Source organism: Gossypium raimondii, chromosome 1, assembly GCF_025698545.1.
Source record: "Gossypium raimondii isolate GPD5lz chromosome 1, ASM2569854v1, whole genome shotgun sequence".
Taxonomy (NCBI): Eukaryota; Viridiplantae; Streptophyta; class Magnoliopsida; order Malvales; family Malvaceae; genus Gossypium; species Gossypium raimondii.
The window spans coordinates 52,017,837-52,037,888 of NC_068565.1; the positions used below are offsets into that span (position 1 = coordinate 52,017,837).

General features: G+C 31.1%; 2 protein-coding genes across 2 annotated transcripts; one reads left to right on the forward strand and one right to left on the reverse strand.

Annotated features, from left to right (window-relative positions):
- The first annotated feature begins 10,706 nt into the window (after positions 1 to 10,706).
- LOC105786554 (jasmonate-induced oxygenase 2) lies at positions 10,707 to 12,757 on the forward strand. The gene is made up of 3 exons (XM_052621005.1): positions 10,707 to 11,475; positions 11,936 to 12,266; positions 12,351 to 12,757. The coding sequence occupies exons 1-3, from the start codon at positions 10,982 to 10,984 to the stop codon at positions 12,597 to 12,599; spliced, it is 1,074 nt and encodes a 357-aa protein (XP_052476965.1). The 5' UTR covers positions 10,707 to 10,981; the 3' UTR covers positions 12,600 to 12,757.
- A 4,123-nt stretch (positions 12,758 to 16,880) lies between these two features.
- Positions 16,881 to 19,933, reverse strand: LOC105786555 (uncharacterized). The gene is made up of 3 exons (XM_012613050.2): positions 19,643 to 19,933; positions 19,133 to 19,548; positions 16,881 to 17,593 (listed from the first exon to the last, which is right to left on the reverse strand). The coding sequence occupies exons 1-3, from the start codon at positions 19,805 to 19,807 to the stop codon at positions 17,152 to 17,154; spliced, it is 1,023 nt and encodes a 340-aa protein (XP_012468504.1). The 5' UTR covers positions 19,808 to 19,933; the 3' UTR covers positions 16,881 to 17,151.
- Between the last annotated feature and the right edge of the window lie 119 nt (positions 19,934 to 20,052).

A 20,052-nucleotide genomic window follows, 5' to 3' on the forward strand; every position in this document is an offset into this window, starting at 1 on the left:
TTTAGAGTTTATTTTTTATAAACATCCCTTTAGAAGCACAAATATATATAATGTATGATTGGGATACATCAAGCATCCACCCAACAATGTGAACTCCAATCTTAATGCTAATTAAGCAATATATATATATATATATATATATATATATATTATAATATTGTTTATTCTTAAAAGCAGGCATGGGAAAGGGTCAAAACTCATCTTCCGCATGCTACCTTTTAATGGTTTAATTTCTTCAAAGAGATATGCTTTAGTACGGTAATAGTTGTTTTGAATCACATAAAATATTAAATATTAATTCAATTTTAAAAATTACGTAAATGAATTCCTTTTGTATATATTATATTCAAAATTCCCAAGTTATTCCTTATGTATTATTTTCAATTTTAACTAAGGTCATTCTTTTCACATGTTATTCAATCAAATTTTTACCAAAAAAAAAAGTCAAATAAGAATTAATGGTATAAATTCAAAGTTAATTATCTTAATCAATAGAAAAGGATAATACCTATAAATTGAAGGGTAAATGATCAAAATAGTCACTTTTGTTTGCCTTAGATTACATTTTAGTCATTTATATTTGAAATATTACGTTTTAGTCACTTACGTTATTGTTAAATGGTCACTCTGCCGTTAAAATCTATTACCTCCCAAACGAAAGTCCGACGTGACAGTTAAAATGGGTTTTAAATGCTAACGTGGATGTCTAGCTTGGATGAGAAAAGTTACAATTTTTTTTATGATAATAGAATGCAGAATTTTGCCCTAAACTCAATTTTCTCCAATTAAAAAAGAAGCAACATTTGGATTTTTTTTTGTTATCATAAGAGAAGAGAAGAGCAGAACAACAAAGAACAAAAAACCCAACTGTTACTTCTTTTTAAACAGGAGAAAATTAGGTTTCAGAGCAAACTTTTATGCTCTATTTTCATAAAAAAAAATTAACTTTTCTCATTTTTGATGGATATGCACGTTGACATTTAAAACTCGTTTTAACTATCACGTCGAACTATCATTTGAGAGATAACAAAATCTAATGGCAGAGTGATCATTTCGTAACAAAATAATAATAAAAGTAATTAAAACGTAATATTTTAAATATAAATAACTAAAATGTAACTTAAGTCAAATAAAAATAACCGTATTAAAAATTTAGCCTAAATTGAAAAAAAAAAAAACCGAAAGGGGTAAAGGCAACGAAAGAGAGGTGATATAATCACGTGGGCGTGACTTCTGACCTGTGGGAAACTTTTTGCCTTTTTCTTTTTGATGTTGGACAATGTTGTACACGTGATTTAATTCCCCATCTCTGAATTGCTTTTTAAGTTTGGTAATGTTCCAGTGATGTCGGCCATACCTTTTTCTCACTGTTCCTTCTAGTTGTTTAGTTATGTTTCATCTCTTTCCATATTCATTTGCTGCACTTAATTTCATGATGCTGCCACTTCGCTCACGACACATGTTTTTTTTTCTAAAAAAAATGACATTTTCTATTAATTTATGCTACATTAATATTTTATTTACTTTTTATTAAATTTATTTCTTTGGGACACAAAATTTACTTGGATCACATTGGATTTGAAAAGTCCACGTTACTGTTTAAAATTATTTCATTCTAAAGGTTTACATATGTTTTAAATTACTTTTTATTAGGTTAAAATATGTTTTTAGTTCCTATATTTTTCGTCGATAATGGTGATAGAACGATTGTAAAGAAAAGAACAGAAAAAACACATAGATTTTACGTGGAAACCCTTTTGGGAAAAATCCACGGGTAGAGGAGGAGAAAATTCACTAATGTTGAAAAACGAATGATACAAGAGGAGTTTCGACTACATCTATTTTAGGGTTGAAAAACCTTGTTTTAATCAAAGTCAAGTAGAAGAAGAATAGTTCTATACAGATTCAACTTGTGTTGTACGGCCTTTCGCCCCTACAGATTCCCTTATTTTCCCTCTATATCCATTTCTTGAACAAGTGACAGAATTCGGATTACACAATTTCTAGCAGCATGGCTATTAAGTGAGTTTTTTTTTTTAATGTCACACCTGGAAATTTAACAGAAAAACTTTAATAGCGTTAGCAATTTAACCTGAATTTTAAATTTTGAAAAATAAAGGGACTGAATTCCTAGAATAAAAGTGCAATGACTAAATTTAAAATTTACAAAGAGTATAGAAACGTATAGCATAATTTAACCTATTAAATATCACCAAATTTAAATTTTCATTTTTTTAATCAAATAAGTACAATTCCCTTATAGTCCATCACCTTTTATTAAAGTTTTATTTTTCATCCATAATCTTAAGAAATTATTAAAATACAACATTGAAAAGCAGTATTGTGTTTTTTCGTGTGTTGTCAGTTGTCACACACTATACAACAAGCGAAACTAAAAAACAATAATGAACACAATCAAGAAGTTCACGCAATTTAGAGCTCATCTTATGCTTGTGAGGCCTTACTTAAAGATGAATCCACTATAAACTTTACTTTATAAAGAAATGATTTAAACCCAAACCCTTAATCAGTCGATACAGCCTCACTTTTGTACATTTAAGTGGACCTTGCCTCAACTCAGTTTACCTACGTACTATAAGTGAATACAACACTCAAAGGTATAATACAATATCACTCAATAATAGTTCTTTACTATGAAGCTATGTGCCCACTTAGTTCCCATCAATAACCGATGAAATAGATCATCTATATAAGCTTTGAGGTTGACTAATCAAATTTCTGCATAAATTCTGTGTAAAGTGGGGATAACAAAGCATTATCTCCATGCCTATCTTTTTCAAGTATTATGCTTGGGCCAAGACTACTCTTCCAAAACTACTGATCCCTTTTTAATAATAGGGACAAATTTCTTTTTAAATGCAAATAAAAATCCGGCACTTATGTTGCTTATAAAATATTTAAAATAAAAAGATTATCACAAAATCAAAAAATTGTCCACCAATAATTCTTATGAAAGGATATCACTTGTTTGTTGTTGCGATCATGTTTGGCACACAATAAATCACACGTGAAATAACATTGAGTGTATTAACAGTTATATTTTAGTTACTATCAAGTTTGTAACGTGTCCACAATGTTTTAGGTTATGAGCAATAGAATATACAAGAGTGTTGAACATCGTGTGATCATGAACTCAACGAAAGAGTGTCGAGCAATCCGATTTATAGTTTATCGTTTAATCTAAACTAAGTCGTATTCTTGATATATATATATATATATATATGAAAATCAACTTGATTCTTATCTTGACCCCTTCTCAAATCAATCTCAAAAAATTTATTAAAAGTTCTCTTGATGTGAGAGAGTTGTTCTCAGCCTCCAAGTTGACAGGATTCTCAAGATTAGCAGGATCCATCTCAATTGGTTATACTCTAGCTTGTTTAGTTGCTCTTTGATTTTGGAAACAGGTTCTCTCAATTTACGAATCGAACGATATTAAAGAATCTAACCCAAATTTACGCATGCAATTTTAGAGTGCCCAAAAACGAAAAATAAATAAAATAAAAGGATATGATCTTTGATTTTCTCTTTCCCTTTCTTTTCCTTCTTAAATCATGCCACTTTTTTTTTATGGTTTTAATCGCGCTGCTCCATTGGACGTAGAAAGTACGGTGGAGCGGACTATTTGCTGTCAAAATTTTTGAATTGAAGATTGTGCTCCACCGTACTGAATTAATTCCAATAGCGGAAGACTTCTCTTCACTACTTTTTACGTCTTAAAGTCTTCCATTTTCGTGACCTACAATATAGAAATGAAAATAGCTAGTAAATCCAAACTGACTCCAAAAATAATTAAAATAAAAAAAAACACAATTAATCCGAAAAACTATAAAATATAATAAAACCCAACTTAAATGTTAAAATTATCTATAAAATATGAGAGTTATCACTCCTTGAGATTCATTGACTCTCATTGGATATCTTGCACCAACCTAAACTATTATTTCACTCAGTTATATGTCATCACTCGACGATGTAGAAGATTATTAGCGATCTTGACCCTCTCCCCAAATTACCATGCTCGTATTTTTCCAATGGTACAATGACAATAATATCACAATCTCAGTACAACCCCCACCATAACTAAAAAAAAAATCACAGTTATATGAATTTATGATAGTAAATTATAATAACTATATATGAATATACCAATTAACAACTTGTTCATATGCATATTGGTCATCTATTTCTTATTGAATCCATCAAAAGTCCTTGATAGAATTAGTATGTTCCAAATTTAAATGTAAGGCACATAATATTTTTACCCTTTCGTGAGAGGAAAAACGTATAAATGCTTATATGGTAATTGGTGCTAGGTAGGGCAAATGACCATCCATCCCATTCCTGTAGGAGTAGACAACAACCATTTATTTCATTGATCATTACAGGTCATCCTACAAAGCCCCCTAAAAATATAAACTAAAATCTCAAACCCCTAGCTAAATAATCCAACTATATCGAAATTTGATAGAAAGGGAGATGCATGCAATACACGAAAAAAAGTCAAACGTGTCTAGTGTCAATGTTCCTACAATCATGTAGAGCATGTACACATTGGAGTATTTATCGAACTTATCGATAGTTGCATTTTTAGCTAGCAGTAGTGTTTTCAAATGTTTAAATGAAACAAAATAACCATTAAGATATTTTTCACCTAAAAAACTTGTGCCCATTAGTCCTACAGTACTGGCAGCACTGGGTAATGCATGTTCTCTCCTTATTGCTTCTTCATAGATTGGAAATTATCATTCCCTCACTGAATGGAAAATTAAATGTATGGGTATTCAATCTCCATCTTTCAACTATGGCACCAAGAAACTCCCACGAGCACCGGAAGTGTGGCATTTGGGGTAGTTACCAAATACTACCATACTTATTAAGGTCATGGATCAAGTTTTACCATGTCCAAAGCACTTCAGCAGCCATTGTTTTGCCTATTCAAGCAATGTGAGACGTAATTTCGCTCTCTTCAAAACGGGAAAAAATATTGAGGGTGAATCACTCTTCAATAGTCGCTATCTAATCAATGGTATTCAAAGAATACTACTTTCATATTATTAACATGATACTCTAAAAATATAAAAAAATAAAAATAATATCAACACACAAATAGATTTAAAATTCTATAATATAAAAATAAATTAAATTAATATTCAAGTTACAAATCTACTTTCTATTTAATTATACCACATTTGATTGATTAAGTTTTTAGTGTAATTAATTTACATCGTTATTATTATAACTTAAAATATGTAAATTTAAATATTCTTAAATATTTAATAACTTGGAACTTTATTAAAATTATTAAGTCTTCTGTGTGTTAGGCAAAATAATATTTTTTAGCTCATAAGAGTGATTTGTCAGAACACATTGAAGCGGCTCATGATTCTTCTATGACAGGTAATTGGATCCACTTGTACACTGATAAAGGGCTGTTAAGATGGATGCAGGATTTGTGGCTGCTAGAGAGATAGCGTATAAGCAAGAAGGGGAATGGATCGTTGGATTCATTCGCTATTTGGGGCTATACTCAGTTTTCGATGTTGAACTCTAGGGTGTTCTAAATGATCTAACCCTCATCCATTGAAGGGATACAGAAAAGTTGTGATCCATACAGATAATTTAGAAGTAGTGAAAGCTATTCAAGATATTCATTTGACAGATTCATCCTCAGCTTTGTTACGAAGAGTCCACATGAGTCTACAAGCTAGACAACATTGGAAGATAAAGCATGTTCCAAGAGAGAAGAATCAAACCACTGATCGTATTACGAATATAGCTACAACAAAGAGTACAAATATGTAGGACTTTGAAGACATTATTGAAGTGCTACCACCTGTTCTTGAGATTAATAGAATAACAAATTCTCAATTATGTTAGTTTAATATAGATAACTGTTCTCTCACAAAAAAATTAATATCTCCCACTGTAAAAATTGAGGTTAAAATAAGGGTAAATTACACCCATGGTCACTTTTGTTTACCTTAGGTTACGTTTTAGTCACTTATGTTTGAAATGTTACGTTTTAGTCACTTATGATATCGTGTTGTAACATTTTAGTCATTGAGCCGTTAATTGTCGTTAACGGTATAACGATAAGCTAATGTGGCGTGTTAAATCATCATTTTAAACAAAAAAAGTAGGTTAAATTATACAATTGGTCCACATATTTTTCATTTTGAGTAATTTAATTTTTACTTTTATGTTCTTTTAACTTTTTTTTTTCATTATTTTCCATTCTCTCCTGCTTTTCCCTCTATTTTCCTACCTTCTCCATTTCTTTCAACATATCAGGAAGTCGAATTGGCAGTGAAGAAAAAAGCATGGTATGGGTTTAATGGGTTTTGGTTATAGGCAGTGATGGTTTTCGACTTCCTACTTATTTCTTCACTGCCAATTCGACTTCTTGATATGTTAAAAGAAATGGAGAATGTAATAAAATATAAGGAGAAACATAAAATAATGGGAAAAAAATTAAAAAATTAAATATGAACATAAAAAAAATTAAATTGCTCAAAATAAAAAAATATGATGATCGATTGTATAATTTACCCTAAAATTTTTGTTTGAAATGATAATTTAACGTGCCACATCAACTTACCGTTACATAGTTAGCGACAATTAATAGCTCAGTGACTAAAATGTTACAACACGATAACATAAGTGACAAAAACGTAACATTTCAAACATAAGTAACTAAAATATAACCTAAGGTAAACAAAAGTGACCATGAATATAGTTTATCCTTCAACAAAAATATACTATATTTGTAGAATTCCATTTTAAATTAAACACTTTGCATATGTCGACTGCATATGCTCAAAAAAATATGTTATTTAATTTCGACCGTTCAAGTTTCAAACCAGTTCTTGTCTATATTAAATACGAAAAGTCAGTAAACACTCGTAATAAATGTGCTCTTTAACTAAATTGATTCTACACCAGTCGACATACATCTAAGGCTGGGATTATATATAGCAGATCAATAATTATATATGTCCAATAACAAGGTCCATTATGACATAAAATGTCGGTTCTGACAGCAGTAGAACTGGCTTCAATGATCTGACACTAATGATCAAATGTTACCTCAATGCATGTCCTGTTGTGTAAGAAACTAAACTATACACATCTGTATGTCGGCATAGTTATCCAATGCAGTGGATAAATATTGGGGCGCAGACATTTTGATGAGCCTGGATAAGATGATTTGAGCTAAGCTCATGGACAAACGAAGTGATTGATATTTGCCGGCGTTGCCAATGCCCACGTGTTTTCTTTTGAAATCTTACAGGAGAAGAAAAACAAGTTGAATAATTCAAGTGTCTCTTTTTTACTTTAGTGTCACACTTTTTTTGGATTTGGAACCATCACGGAACTTAATTTTATTTATCGAGTTCAGTTTTAATCCCCCAAACAATCAAAATCATGCCTATTGACCTTTGTTTTTGTTGTCTAGTCAAAACGTGTTTGCTAACTGTTCATACAACTATACCAAAAATGGTTTAGGGAACAAAGGAAGATTTTTTAAGTGAGATTTATATTTTTTTTAGTTAATATTGTATTTGGAAAATAATTGTATGAAATAATGACGTTACGTTATCTGTATCTCTCTTTCAATAGTTTAATGTCACATAGCGTTTTCATCTTAAAATTAGGGATGAAATTATTGATGTGACATAACGTTTTATACAATCCTTTCTTTAATATTTATGTAAATTTCTTAAAATTAATATTAATTTAATTGAGAAGAATAACTGATTAATAATGAGTTAATTGCATTAAACACCTTTAAACTATTAATGTTATGTTAATAAGGTTTTTTGTTATTAAAATTGTTAATTTAATTGTGAATATTGAGAAAGATTTTATATGACATAATTTAAAATAAAAATTTAAAAATAAATTGTAAAAATTTTAGATTTGAGGTTTTCAAGTTTTTATAAAACTATAGTTCATTCTTTTCTTTTATTATAGTTTTCAACTCCTCTTTAAAATTTTCATTTTAGAGAATGTCGATAAAATTTTACATATCATTTAATAGTTAAATTAACAGTTTTGATAATAAAAATTTTCTTGATATAACATTAACATCAATAATTTTAGAGATGTAATTAAAATATGGTGGAATTACCTATTAACCACTTCCATTCATGTAATGAATATTAATAGATTTGTCATATATGTGTATAGTTTAAACAAGCAAGAGAACAAAGATTGTGTTCATACATGCTAGTATAATTCATTGGTATGGCTTTTGTTTGGAAAAAAATGATCAATATTTTAATAATAAAATATCAATTTTACTTATAAAAATATTTTGAACTTATACATTCCATTATGAATAGATAAATATTCTCAATACTGATACAAAATTTATACAAGTAGCCTTTCAAATATACGAGTCTTGAGAGTTGCTACAATCAATTCTCTTATTAATGTAAAATACAATATAATAATAAAGTTAAATGTAAATTGGACTATTGGAGATATGTCTTAAATGCTATTCTAATTCATTTTTCGCAATTCAAGGGATCTGATTGTTTGATCTAATATGATCCAACCTTCAAGATAAGTTGCTTCAAATTGATTGATTTTCATAGACAAAATCTTCATACTTTCACATTATCAGGATCTTTTAAAACCTAAAAATTTTGTTTCAAAATTTGTCAACTTCACATATAAAAAGTAACAACGTATACGGTAGTGTTTGTCATAATGGCCACTACCATTAGCACTTTGATAGCCACTTGAAAAACACTTGCCTCAATAATCTCCTCTCTGGGCAAGTTTTAAAATAAAATTGTTATAATAGACGTCGATAATAGTAATAGAACGACTGCAAAGAAATAAGAAAGTGAAAAATAAAACACACAGATTTTACGTGGAAATTCTTTTGAGAAAAAACCATGGGCAGAGGAGGAGAAATTCACTAATGTTGAAAACTGAATGATACAAGGAGTTTCGACTACATCTATTTAAAAGTTGAAAAACACAGCTTTTGGTTTCAATATTTTACGGCCCTTGACCTCTCCCCCCCCCCCAAATGCCTTTATTTTGCCACTGTATTTAGTTCGATTGGCATGACCATTGTTGTCGATGTAGGAGGACGTAGGTTCAAGTGCGCTGAAGCGTATTATCCTTCTATTTATGAGTTGGGGGGCTATGGTTTAAATAAATAAATATGATTAAAACCTATAACGAGATTGTTAAAAAAAAACCTCTATTCATTGAATTTTAAAAAACAATAAACATATATTAAAATAATTATATTTCTTAATAAATATATTTATTGTTGAAATAGCATAATCCCACATCTAAAAAAATATAAGGTTGTGAAGTGTTTATACTATTATAAATAGAGATAATTTCTCCAATTTTAAATCATTCCAAAATTTATCATTTTCTTTACAAGACAATTTTCCCTCTTTCTATTTGTAATTTTTCATTTGTATATTTTACAGTGAAACATATTTAGTAGTGTCCAAAAATGTAGGCATACTTCATTGAACCTCGTCGTTAAATTTTTGTGTTCTTTATTTATCTTTCAATATTTTATAGGATACAATTGTATGATACCATTGTATTTTTAAATTATATTGTAAGAAGATTTTATCTAAGAAATTGAGTTTTAAGCGAAATCATTTTCTTAAAAATTAAATCTAATATAATTTTCTATTACAATAATTTATATTTTACCCTATTCTGACAACATTTTCCATATTCAACTCTAAAATATACGAAAATTTCATGCGTTTTTTTTACGAGTGGAGGAAAATCTAGAAAGAGAAACTGTATATTTGCTTTTGAAGCAATGGTTCGGCAGTATCTATGAGTGCCACGTACACAATAAAAAATTCCAGTGGGCCCGATAAGAAAAAAAAATCAGAATATTACATTCCTGTCCGGTCCTCGAAAACAACACGTTTGTAAATTGAAATAATGAAAAGAGAAAAGAAAGTTCCTCGTCTTCCTACTTGTGGTGGTGGTCGCGAGTGGCGAATCCAGGAGCTCCCAGGTGTCCGAAATGGAAATTTTTTTATTTAGATACTTTATAATTTATAAAATTTAAAATTAATAATAATAAAATTATATTTTAATTCTTCAAAAATAATAATAATTTAATTTAAGTCTTTAAAAAATATAAAAATATAAATTATTAAAATTATAAAATTATATTTAAACTATCGTAAAATATATATAATTTAATTCTGTAGTTCGAGAAAAATTTTCTATCTCCGCTACTGGTGGTGATGCAAATTTTCCTTGTTAATTTGCATTACCTAAGGAAAGCTTATGCTAAGCTTAAATTTTTTGGATATTAATTCTAAACAAAAAAAAAATCTGATTTTGTGATGACAACTTTTTTTTCTTTATTTTTATTTAGAAAAGTAACTTACAAATGAATGTTCTATTCAGGGAAGGGAAGGGCAGATAATGTGGCCTTCACCTTCAAAATGAAAAATTACTCATATAATCCTTTTAACTTGTAAGATACCACAAGTTAATATAATGATAAATTTGTACTTTAACCCTTTAAAAATAATTTATTCATTTTTAGCCCCTAAAACATCTTAGCTTCACTTTTGATTACATTTTCGGAACATTTCAACCATTTAAATTCTATAAAATATGATAAATTTCCATTATACGTCTGCTCTGTTATTTCTCACCACATGAATGAAAATATTTTCTCGGAAAATTTAAGCACCTTGATTTGCTTCCCTACCTTTTTTTTCATTGTTGCAAATTGCAAAAAATAAGCTAATCAACTTCATCACGGCGCCGAAAAATGCGTTCCAATCCTTATATAAACCTCTTCACTCCCTCTCTTCTGCTCACCATCACTAGCTAATCCTATACACATATATACGCATCTATATATTTATCTCTTCCTTCGGTTTCTTTTTTTTTTATTTGCAGAAAAAGAAAAAGAAAACCCTGGAATTAATGTTATAAGATGATGAATTGTCTTCAGAGTTGGCCTGAACCAGTGGTTCGAGTTCAATCTTTGTCTGAAAGTGGCATAAGAGCTATTCCAGACCGGTATATCAAGCCGCCAAGTGACAGACCCGGTTTTGAGAACCAAGAACACGTTGATATTCCCGTTGTTGATCTTAAAAACCTGTTCAGCCATGACCGTACCCTGCATGAAGAAACCCTCAAACTCATCTCCAGCGCGTGTAAAGAATGGGGTTTCTTCCAAGCGGTGAACCATGGCATTAGCCATGAGCTCATGAAGCGTACGCGCGAGGTGTGGCGTGAGTTCTTTAACTCACCGCTTGAAGTTAAACAAGAATACGCCAACGCGCCGACAACCTACGAAGGGTACGGTAGTCGGCTGGGTGTTCAGAAAGGTGCTATCCTTGATTGGAGTGATTACTTTTTTCTTCATTATTTGCCTGTTCATTTGAGGAATCCAAGCAAGTGGCCTTCACTGCCCTCATCTTGCAGGTGAGTTACAACTCCTTTTTAACTCGAATACCATTAATCATATTAAATCTGGATTAAATTTTTACTGACACTTTATTCCCAACAGCCACCGTAGACCAAAACCTCAATATGGGATTTTACTATAAGGTTACTATATACAATATTATGTACGTTAGGATGAATGGCAAAGTAATCCAGTTTTGGTCAGAATATATATATGCAGACCACCATAATTGCATGGCTGCGTCCTAAATATTTAGAGATGTTTATTTTTGACCCTTTTATTAAGGTTTATGTGATTGTTGGCCATTTTCAAAGTTTAGAAAGAACAATTCACCCTAAACATTAACTTTGTTGTTCGGCATAGTAGACTATATTTTGATGAAAAGTGAAAAAAGGTATATGTATTATGTAATTTTATAATATTATATGGAACCTGCAATAGCAATATTGAACTAGCCCGTTAAAATTTCGGATGTAGGGATTTGATTTCGGAATATGGGGCTGAAGTTGTAAAACTATGTGGAAGGCTTCTCAAGGCCATGTCTATTAGTCTTGGATTAAAAGAAGATTATCTACAAAATGCATTTGGTGGAGAAGATATCGGTGCTTGTTTAAGGGTCAATTTTTATCCAAAGTGTCCTCAACCTGACCTTACACTAGGCCTTTCGTCCCACTCGGATCCCGGTGGCATGACTTTGCTCCTCCCCGACCACGACATTGCTGGTCTCCAAGTTCGTAAAAATGGCAAGTGGATCACTGTGAAACCCGTCCCCAATGCTTTCATCGTTAACGTTGGAGACCAGATTCAGGTTTCATTTTCTTCTGTAAAGTTTTATAATTTAATCCCTATATTTACTATCGAGCATGGGGTTTGAATCTTGTTTATGTTTTAGGTGATGAGTAATGCGATTTACAAGAGTGTTGAACACCGTGTGATTGTGAACTCAGTGAAAGATCGAGTTTCCCTAGCTTTCTTCTGCAACCCCCAGAGTGATCTACTCATTGAACCAGCCAAGGAGCTTGTAAGTGAGGACCGGCCAGCGCTATACAGTCCCATGACGTTCGATGAGTATAGGCTTTATATTAGGACCTACGGTCCACGTGGCAAAACACAAGTTGAATTTTCGGGATCTAATAGATAGCTACTAATATATATATATATATATATATATATATGTGTGTGTGTGTGTGTGTGTGTGTGTGTATGATCATATTATATAACTGTGTGTTACTATTTGATGTTTTACGTAAGTGTTTCACGAATGGTTTTGTGTTATATTACCAAAGTTCTCATTTCTAATGCTCTTTTAGTTTAAGACATTAAATTAAAGTTGTCTCAACATTTTAAGGAAATATATTAAGCTATTAAAGGATAAATAAGAAACAAAATGATTTGAGGTTGATTGATTTTGGATTAAATTAATTTTGGTTCGTTGAATTTCAAATTATTTTGATCTAGGGTAGTTGAATTGTGCAATTTATTTGTTTTTGTATTTTCAGAACTAGTCCGGAAATTGGGTTTATTATTTCGATCGAAATAGTTTTATCCCGTCGGATTGTCATTCTACGAGTATTTTAATTTGAAGAGATTTATTCCTGTTCCTATGAATACGAATCTATTTTTCTTTTTCTCCCGTAGATCAACATCTTCTAGAGTCTTTCTTGAACAAATTATGTCATTTCAAGTTAAAATCAAGACAATATTTCGATAAGTTGCGTGTGGAATTTTTTTATCCCCACAAATAAATTAAAGGCGTAACAAGTATAGTATTTATTTATATATTTAATTTTCTTTTAAGTTGGACGAAATTGATTGTTTGATTTTATTTATTTTGGCGGTGGTTATGATCCCACAAATTGATGGGTGTTGTTGAGTGTTGACAATGAATGTGAATGAGTTTCACGTTTTCCCTCATGGGTTATTAAAATTCTTTATTTATATTTTAATGTTTCCGTCACGTGGACTTATTATAAAAATACAAAACTAGCTTTAGTTGCTTAATTTACTGAAAGTTGAAAATTTGTGTAAGTTTGAATACTTTACTTTACTTACAATAATGATTTGACACACAATGTTAATGACCCACCATCATTAGTCGACAATACCTTACTTTCACCACCGATATCTCATTATATTTGATTTAATATTAATTCAATTGATATAAATATTATTATCAATATAAAAAAGATATGGGTTCGAGTCTGCTGGAGCATATTGGAAAGGAGTCATGAGTAGTTCTAGATAAGGGAGAAGCGCGAAATTTTTTTTAAGGGAATCGAAAATAAATTTTAATTTTAAAGGATTAAATTAAATTTTTATTATTTTTAAGGAGGTTAAATGTAATTTTATCTTTATTAATTTAAAGTTTTTAAATTTTTAAAATGTCCAAATGAACCGTCAACCTCTCTAGATACGCTATTTGTTCTAGATATTATGTAAAAAAAAATTGAATATTATTTTTACCTTCTATGTTAAAGTTGGGGATATAAATTATAACATAAAAAAATTAAGTCAATTATGTACCAAAAAAATAGGACCAAATTGCCCCTAGATTTTAGCCTCAGCTTTCTTCGTAGATAGGGACATGGAATTTAAGTGGGCCAATAATTATAAATATAATAATATATGCCTTTAGTGTAGGACACAAGGAAAGTCGTAATCGTTCATCCTAACAAACTCCACTGGATGAGCCAAATAATCATAATAATAAGGGTACTAATATAATTAAATTATTAAGTTTACGTTTTAATCATTTAATTTTAAATATTATAAAATAATTATTAAATTATTTAAAATTTTCAAATTTTCAAATAACCATAATAATAAGGGTACTAAATCATTGGTTTATTAAATTGTTTTTTTTTTAACTTGATTAGTGAGCTTCAAGCGACAATTCAATGACTAGGATAACAGGTCAATACCCATCGATAAATAGTACAACATACCTTAGATCCAAACTAATTTGACGAACAGTGTTAGAGATCAAAAAAGAAAGTTATGGGATTTTGATTCGCAGATTTGTGACATTCAAAGCTATTTCATGAAAGAAAAAAACTGAACTATAAAAGTGAAAGTCATGCAATGGCGATTCCAATAGCTCGATGGCTTAAATGGAACCTTTCAAATAGTTCAATGACCTTTTTGTAAATTTTTAAAGTTGAGTTACTAAAATATAAATTTACTAATAGTTTAATGACCATAGATGTAATTTTCCTAATAATAACATCAACATTCGTATGGTAAGAAACTTAGTACAATTTTAAGTAAAATTTTGGGCTCGAGATTTGTGGATAAAAGAAACGACAATAAGAGAACTTTACCCCCAATTTAAAAGTTGACTACACTTAGAGTGGGTTTGGATGAGCGATTGAGTGCGGTGTGGTGCGTTTAGCTTACTTTTTGTCTCACCGCCACCGCTGTTTTTACACTAACCGCAGGTAAACGCACCGCCAATCCAAACTCACCCTTAGACTCTAGATTTAGTTGTGATCCAATGTAAGAATCAGGTATAATTCGAATTTCGCCTTATGTAAATCATACGTGGAATCTAAAATTTATTATGATTAAATTCTACTATGTATAGCCGGTATAAATTGAGATATACTTCAATTTCCAATTTGATTGTAATTTGTAATGATTTATTAATAATTAGAGTTAATTGCACCAAACATTTTCAACTATAACCATCATTTTAAATTGATCCACGAGCTTCAAAAGATCTAATTACATCCTAAACTATCAAAGTTATATCAATTAAGTCCTTCCATTATTAAAATATCTAATTTAATGGTTAGATGATCCATAAAATCTCATATAACATTATTTAAAATGAAAATTTTAAATGAGAGAAAGTGAACGCTAAAACTTTTGTAAAAATTTCAAAACAAGATTTTTACTGTATCAATTTTCTTAAAAATTCACTTTAAATTATGCTATGTAAAATTTTATGTGTCATTTAATGATTATAGTAACGGAAGATATAACCTCGACCTAATTAAAACGTTTAAAAGTTCAAAGAAAAATTTAAAATGAGTATCATAATTTAGAATATAATTATATTTTTTAAAAAATAAAAAAGTAGGTATCCTAAAGGCAAGTTGCTTTTCCTCAACATAAATTGCCTCGTGATTGAATTCTCTATCAGATCTGCAGCAGAGCAACTCTTTTTTTAATTTCAAATCCTTTATGTTTATTTGACTGGTTGTCATATCACTATCGTACCACGTTTTTTTTAAGCTTTCTTAATGCTCTCTCCCCTCCTCTTTCTACAAATTTTGCTATTAGTCCCTGTATTGTAAGTTACCAATTTAGTCCTACTCTAACTTTATCATTCTCATTCTTAGTTTTTACCCTCCAAATTTGAATCTTGACTCAAGGCATTTAAATCCTTTAAAATAATTTCCAAAATCTTATACGAAATCCACATTACAAACTCAAATATCAAGTAAAAATATATAAAATATTAAACCCAGGCTTAAATATCTGCTCAAAGCCTAACCTATATTTTTTTGGTTCAAACTTTCATATTTCGAATGAACTTCGACCTTCAATATAACTCAAATAACATATTTAATTAATTAATTAAAATACGTGAAGTAAAGACACAACTTGAATATGACGTTAAAATAAAGGGTGCATTACCCAAAATATTAATTTTTAACCATAGATACCAAATTCGGTCGATTTTACCAAAATTTACCGGATTAAATCAATTTTGAAAAAAAATTAAATCAATTTTGAAAAAATAGGTGCAGCTAGACACACTTTCATCTTTAACATGGTAAAATAGTTGAATGTTATCCTTGAATCACTATTTCGATTCCTCCTACTTCATCTTTCATCAAGTTATGTACTAGACGGCAATGTTATCCTACTCAATTTTTTTAACATATTAGTTCTTTGATCAGACGGTTAGATAGTTACAATTACACCCGAAACTCAAGAATAAAAACACTAACATTTAACCATTTGGCCAAAGCTTAAAGCGCGTTCAGTTGGAAGCGTTTTCCTACCATATCCACAGAAAACGCATCCAGCTGGACGCGTTTTCTCAAAATCGACCAAATCCGGTAAATTTGCAAAAACCAGCCTAATCCAGTATTTATAGTTAAAAATCAGCATTTTTGGGTAATTCACCCAAAATAAATAAACCTGATACTCCATTTTTTAACCCACCATATCCAAGTTACCCACGCAATAGAAAATAAATATTTAAAATTTGATCAACATGTTCTAACTATATTCCACTAAATAACATTCAATAACAAAATTTACAGCTAAAAAAACTTAGATTGATACAATACAAATGCTATTAGAAGAATGATCAAATTAACCCAAAATGTTATTACCATCATTAGTTACTTGATGATGATGATGATGACGATGGGTTAGTCAAACAAAATATAGTTTTGCTAAGTGAGAATTAAACAAAATAATGACCTTAACTTTAAGAACCTGGCTAGTTTCTGCAACATTAAGAACCTAGCAGAGAAAATGAAAAATATATAGAAAGTAATTCATGAACTCCCCTAGGTAATTGTTATTCAGCCCATCCCAGTTCAGCAACACTTGAATCTCATTTCCAAGAAAAAAAATAAAACATATAAAACAGAAACATAAAAGAAAAGGAAAAATGTTAACTTACACAAGTTGGCTGATTGTAGCAATTAGCAAACAAGGGGTACCACCAATTCTTAGGGAGATGCGATTAACCGCTTAATACCGGTTTTCTGCTCTGCTGTAAGCTTGGTAGGGAACTTGATGTTGAATTTGATTCTCAAATTTCCTTTCTTTGAAGGATCTTTAGGAATAGGCATTCCTTCCCCTTTTACAACTTCTTCATAGGTTGGACTGATGATGTTGTTGATAGGGACAGTCAGATTCCGTCCGTCGAGTGTTGTCAGCTGTGCTGTATAACCAGTTAGAGCTTCCACCAGAGATATCTTCTGAGTTATGATAAGATCATTGCCGTCTCTCTTGAACACACTGTGAGGCTTCTCATCAATGATGAAGACAAGGTCGGAGGGAATAACCCCTCGTTGCTCATTTCCCTTCTCTGGAAAAGTTATTTTTGTGCCTTTTTTCCACCCCGGCTTAATATCAATGGTAAGAATTTCTTCCACTGTAGTAGGTCTCCTGTACCGGGAAAAACAAAAATCAAAATGTTAAGGATGATGTAAACTATTAAACATTTCCTAAACCTACAAATATGGAGTTTCTTTGCGGGGCCACACTGCACATCAGTGTTGTTGAGGCATGCACCTAGGCATGCCTGTGCCTTGCGCCTTATACAGAAAAAACACCTTAGCCCCTTCCAGGTGAGGCCCATTTGATCAGGCACACACCTTGTGTGCCTGGGCATGCTTTAATTTCTTTTGCTTTTCACTGTTTTCATTTGATACACCTTGTCTAGTACTAGAAAGCTCTATACTTCTCAATATTTGAGAATTCAACAACAAATGATGACCATAAGGAAATCATGAATATTGACCAATAAAAAAATTTGCATGTTTTGTAGATAAACTAGATCACACTTTAGAGTTTACTGTTATATATTAAGCTTTATATATTATATACAAGAACAGACTTGCAAAACTCACACATATACATATTGCGATTTACTTAACTCAGGCTATCTTTTTTGCGCCTGAGGCAATATAAGGGTGCTAGTGCCTGGAAGGCACCTTCCGCCCTCGATAACACTGCTGCACAATATGATTAATCATAGACCATAATTTGACTACTTAATATAAACAGTGCCACTTTAAAAAGTGAACGGTTAAGCTCAATTTTTTTTTGCACAAACAAATAAAATGAACACAAACAATATAACTTAAAAAATAGAATCTTCAGTAAACATCAAGAAATCTTCAAAGTTGATCACAATCATATACAAAGAAGCTTCATTATCAATCTAATCCTACTGACAGAGAAGAAAGGGTAACACTAAAACCCTTCATCTAGGAGAGAGCATCAAAATAGCAGGAAATGATCGTAACATCAAAACAGAAAATAAAATAGCAAAGTTCCAATATCACTAATGTCATTCAAATAACTGCTCGTAAGGAGAGAGAGGATTGAAATGTAAACCAAAACCATTACAAAAAGGAGAAAGAGGATTAAAAAACAAAATCATTTTGCTAAATAAGGAAGACAATTGAATACAAAGAAAGAGTATACCTTGTGGTGATGAAATCTAAATCATCTTGAACATTAATACCTCAAATCAGAAAGGAAGGAATTCATATAGTCAATGTAAACTTAAGACCATAAAATCTCAATAATCACAGTATTTTCAGTTCAAAACTGTCATGCAAATATGTCATCACGTACGAAACAACCAATCATTTTAAACCATAAGCAATTTAGAACCCTATTATCCAATAAAATAGCATCATCTTCAGCAAAAAGACAAACTTAGAATATAATCATATGCTGAAACTGTTAATCATTCCTTCTCTTATGCCTAAAAACCATTAAGATCTACACTAACAAGTTGTATTTCAAAACTGAAATTAGATCAACACATGAATCCAGCTGAAACTTTACTATCCAGAATTCCACATAGTAAAATGAAGGCAGAAAAAACTAAGCATTACCAATTAATTAGCTTAGCAAAATAATAATGATAATAGTAATAAGAAAACAAAAAGCTATGAAAATAAAAAAAATTACCCGCTACCATCGATAACATCCCTAGAAATCTTCATCTTCTTGGTAGTCCCTTTATACAAATCTTCCAAGCTACAAGGCAATGGCCGATCAATAGGGGCACCTTTTCGAGGCATAGTGGTAGAACCCTCACCAGCACCACCCCTAAACGAGCCGAATATATCTTCACCAAACATTCCCCTAGGGAACCCAGACGCCCCTGCACGTGGCCCACCCATATCACCCATCCCAAACGGACTCGAAAACCCAAAAATCTCCGAGAAAATATCGTCGGGGTTGCGAGTATTGAACCGGAACGTCGTTGGACCACCACTGTCACCGCCTCCAAAACCTCCCGCACCTGGAGGCGGCATCTGGCCTTTTAATCCTTCTTCTCCGTATTGATCATAAACCGCCCGTTTTTGGGGATCACTCAGAACCTAAAATTAATCGGAAAAGAGGAGCATGCATTTTTGTTTTTAAAAGAACATATTAAATTTTAATAAAAAAAGGACAAAATAAAAAAAAAATTACATCATAAGCTTCAGAGATTTGCTTAAATTTCGCTTCAGCATCTTTCTTGTTGTTAGGGTTCTTATCAGGATGCCACTTCATGGCTAGTTTACGATACGCTTTCTTCAAATCTTCATCTTTTGCATTGCGGTCGACCTGAAGAATCTTGTAATAATCAACGCCCATTCTTCAATTTGCCCCCGTTTTTGGCTGCTTCTGCTTGGGGATTTTGTTCTTTTTTTTCCAATTTTTTCTTAATACTACAAACTTTTTCAGCCCCGATCTGAGTCTTCGACCAAAGATAAAATTGCTGAATCGGTCGAGTTAGGCTGAGTTCATTATATACCAAGGAGAGTTATGGGTTAAATTAACGGGCTTAGGCCCAAACTTTTTTTATATTTTTATGGCCTAATACTGTCTCCGGTCCCTGT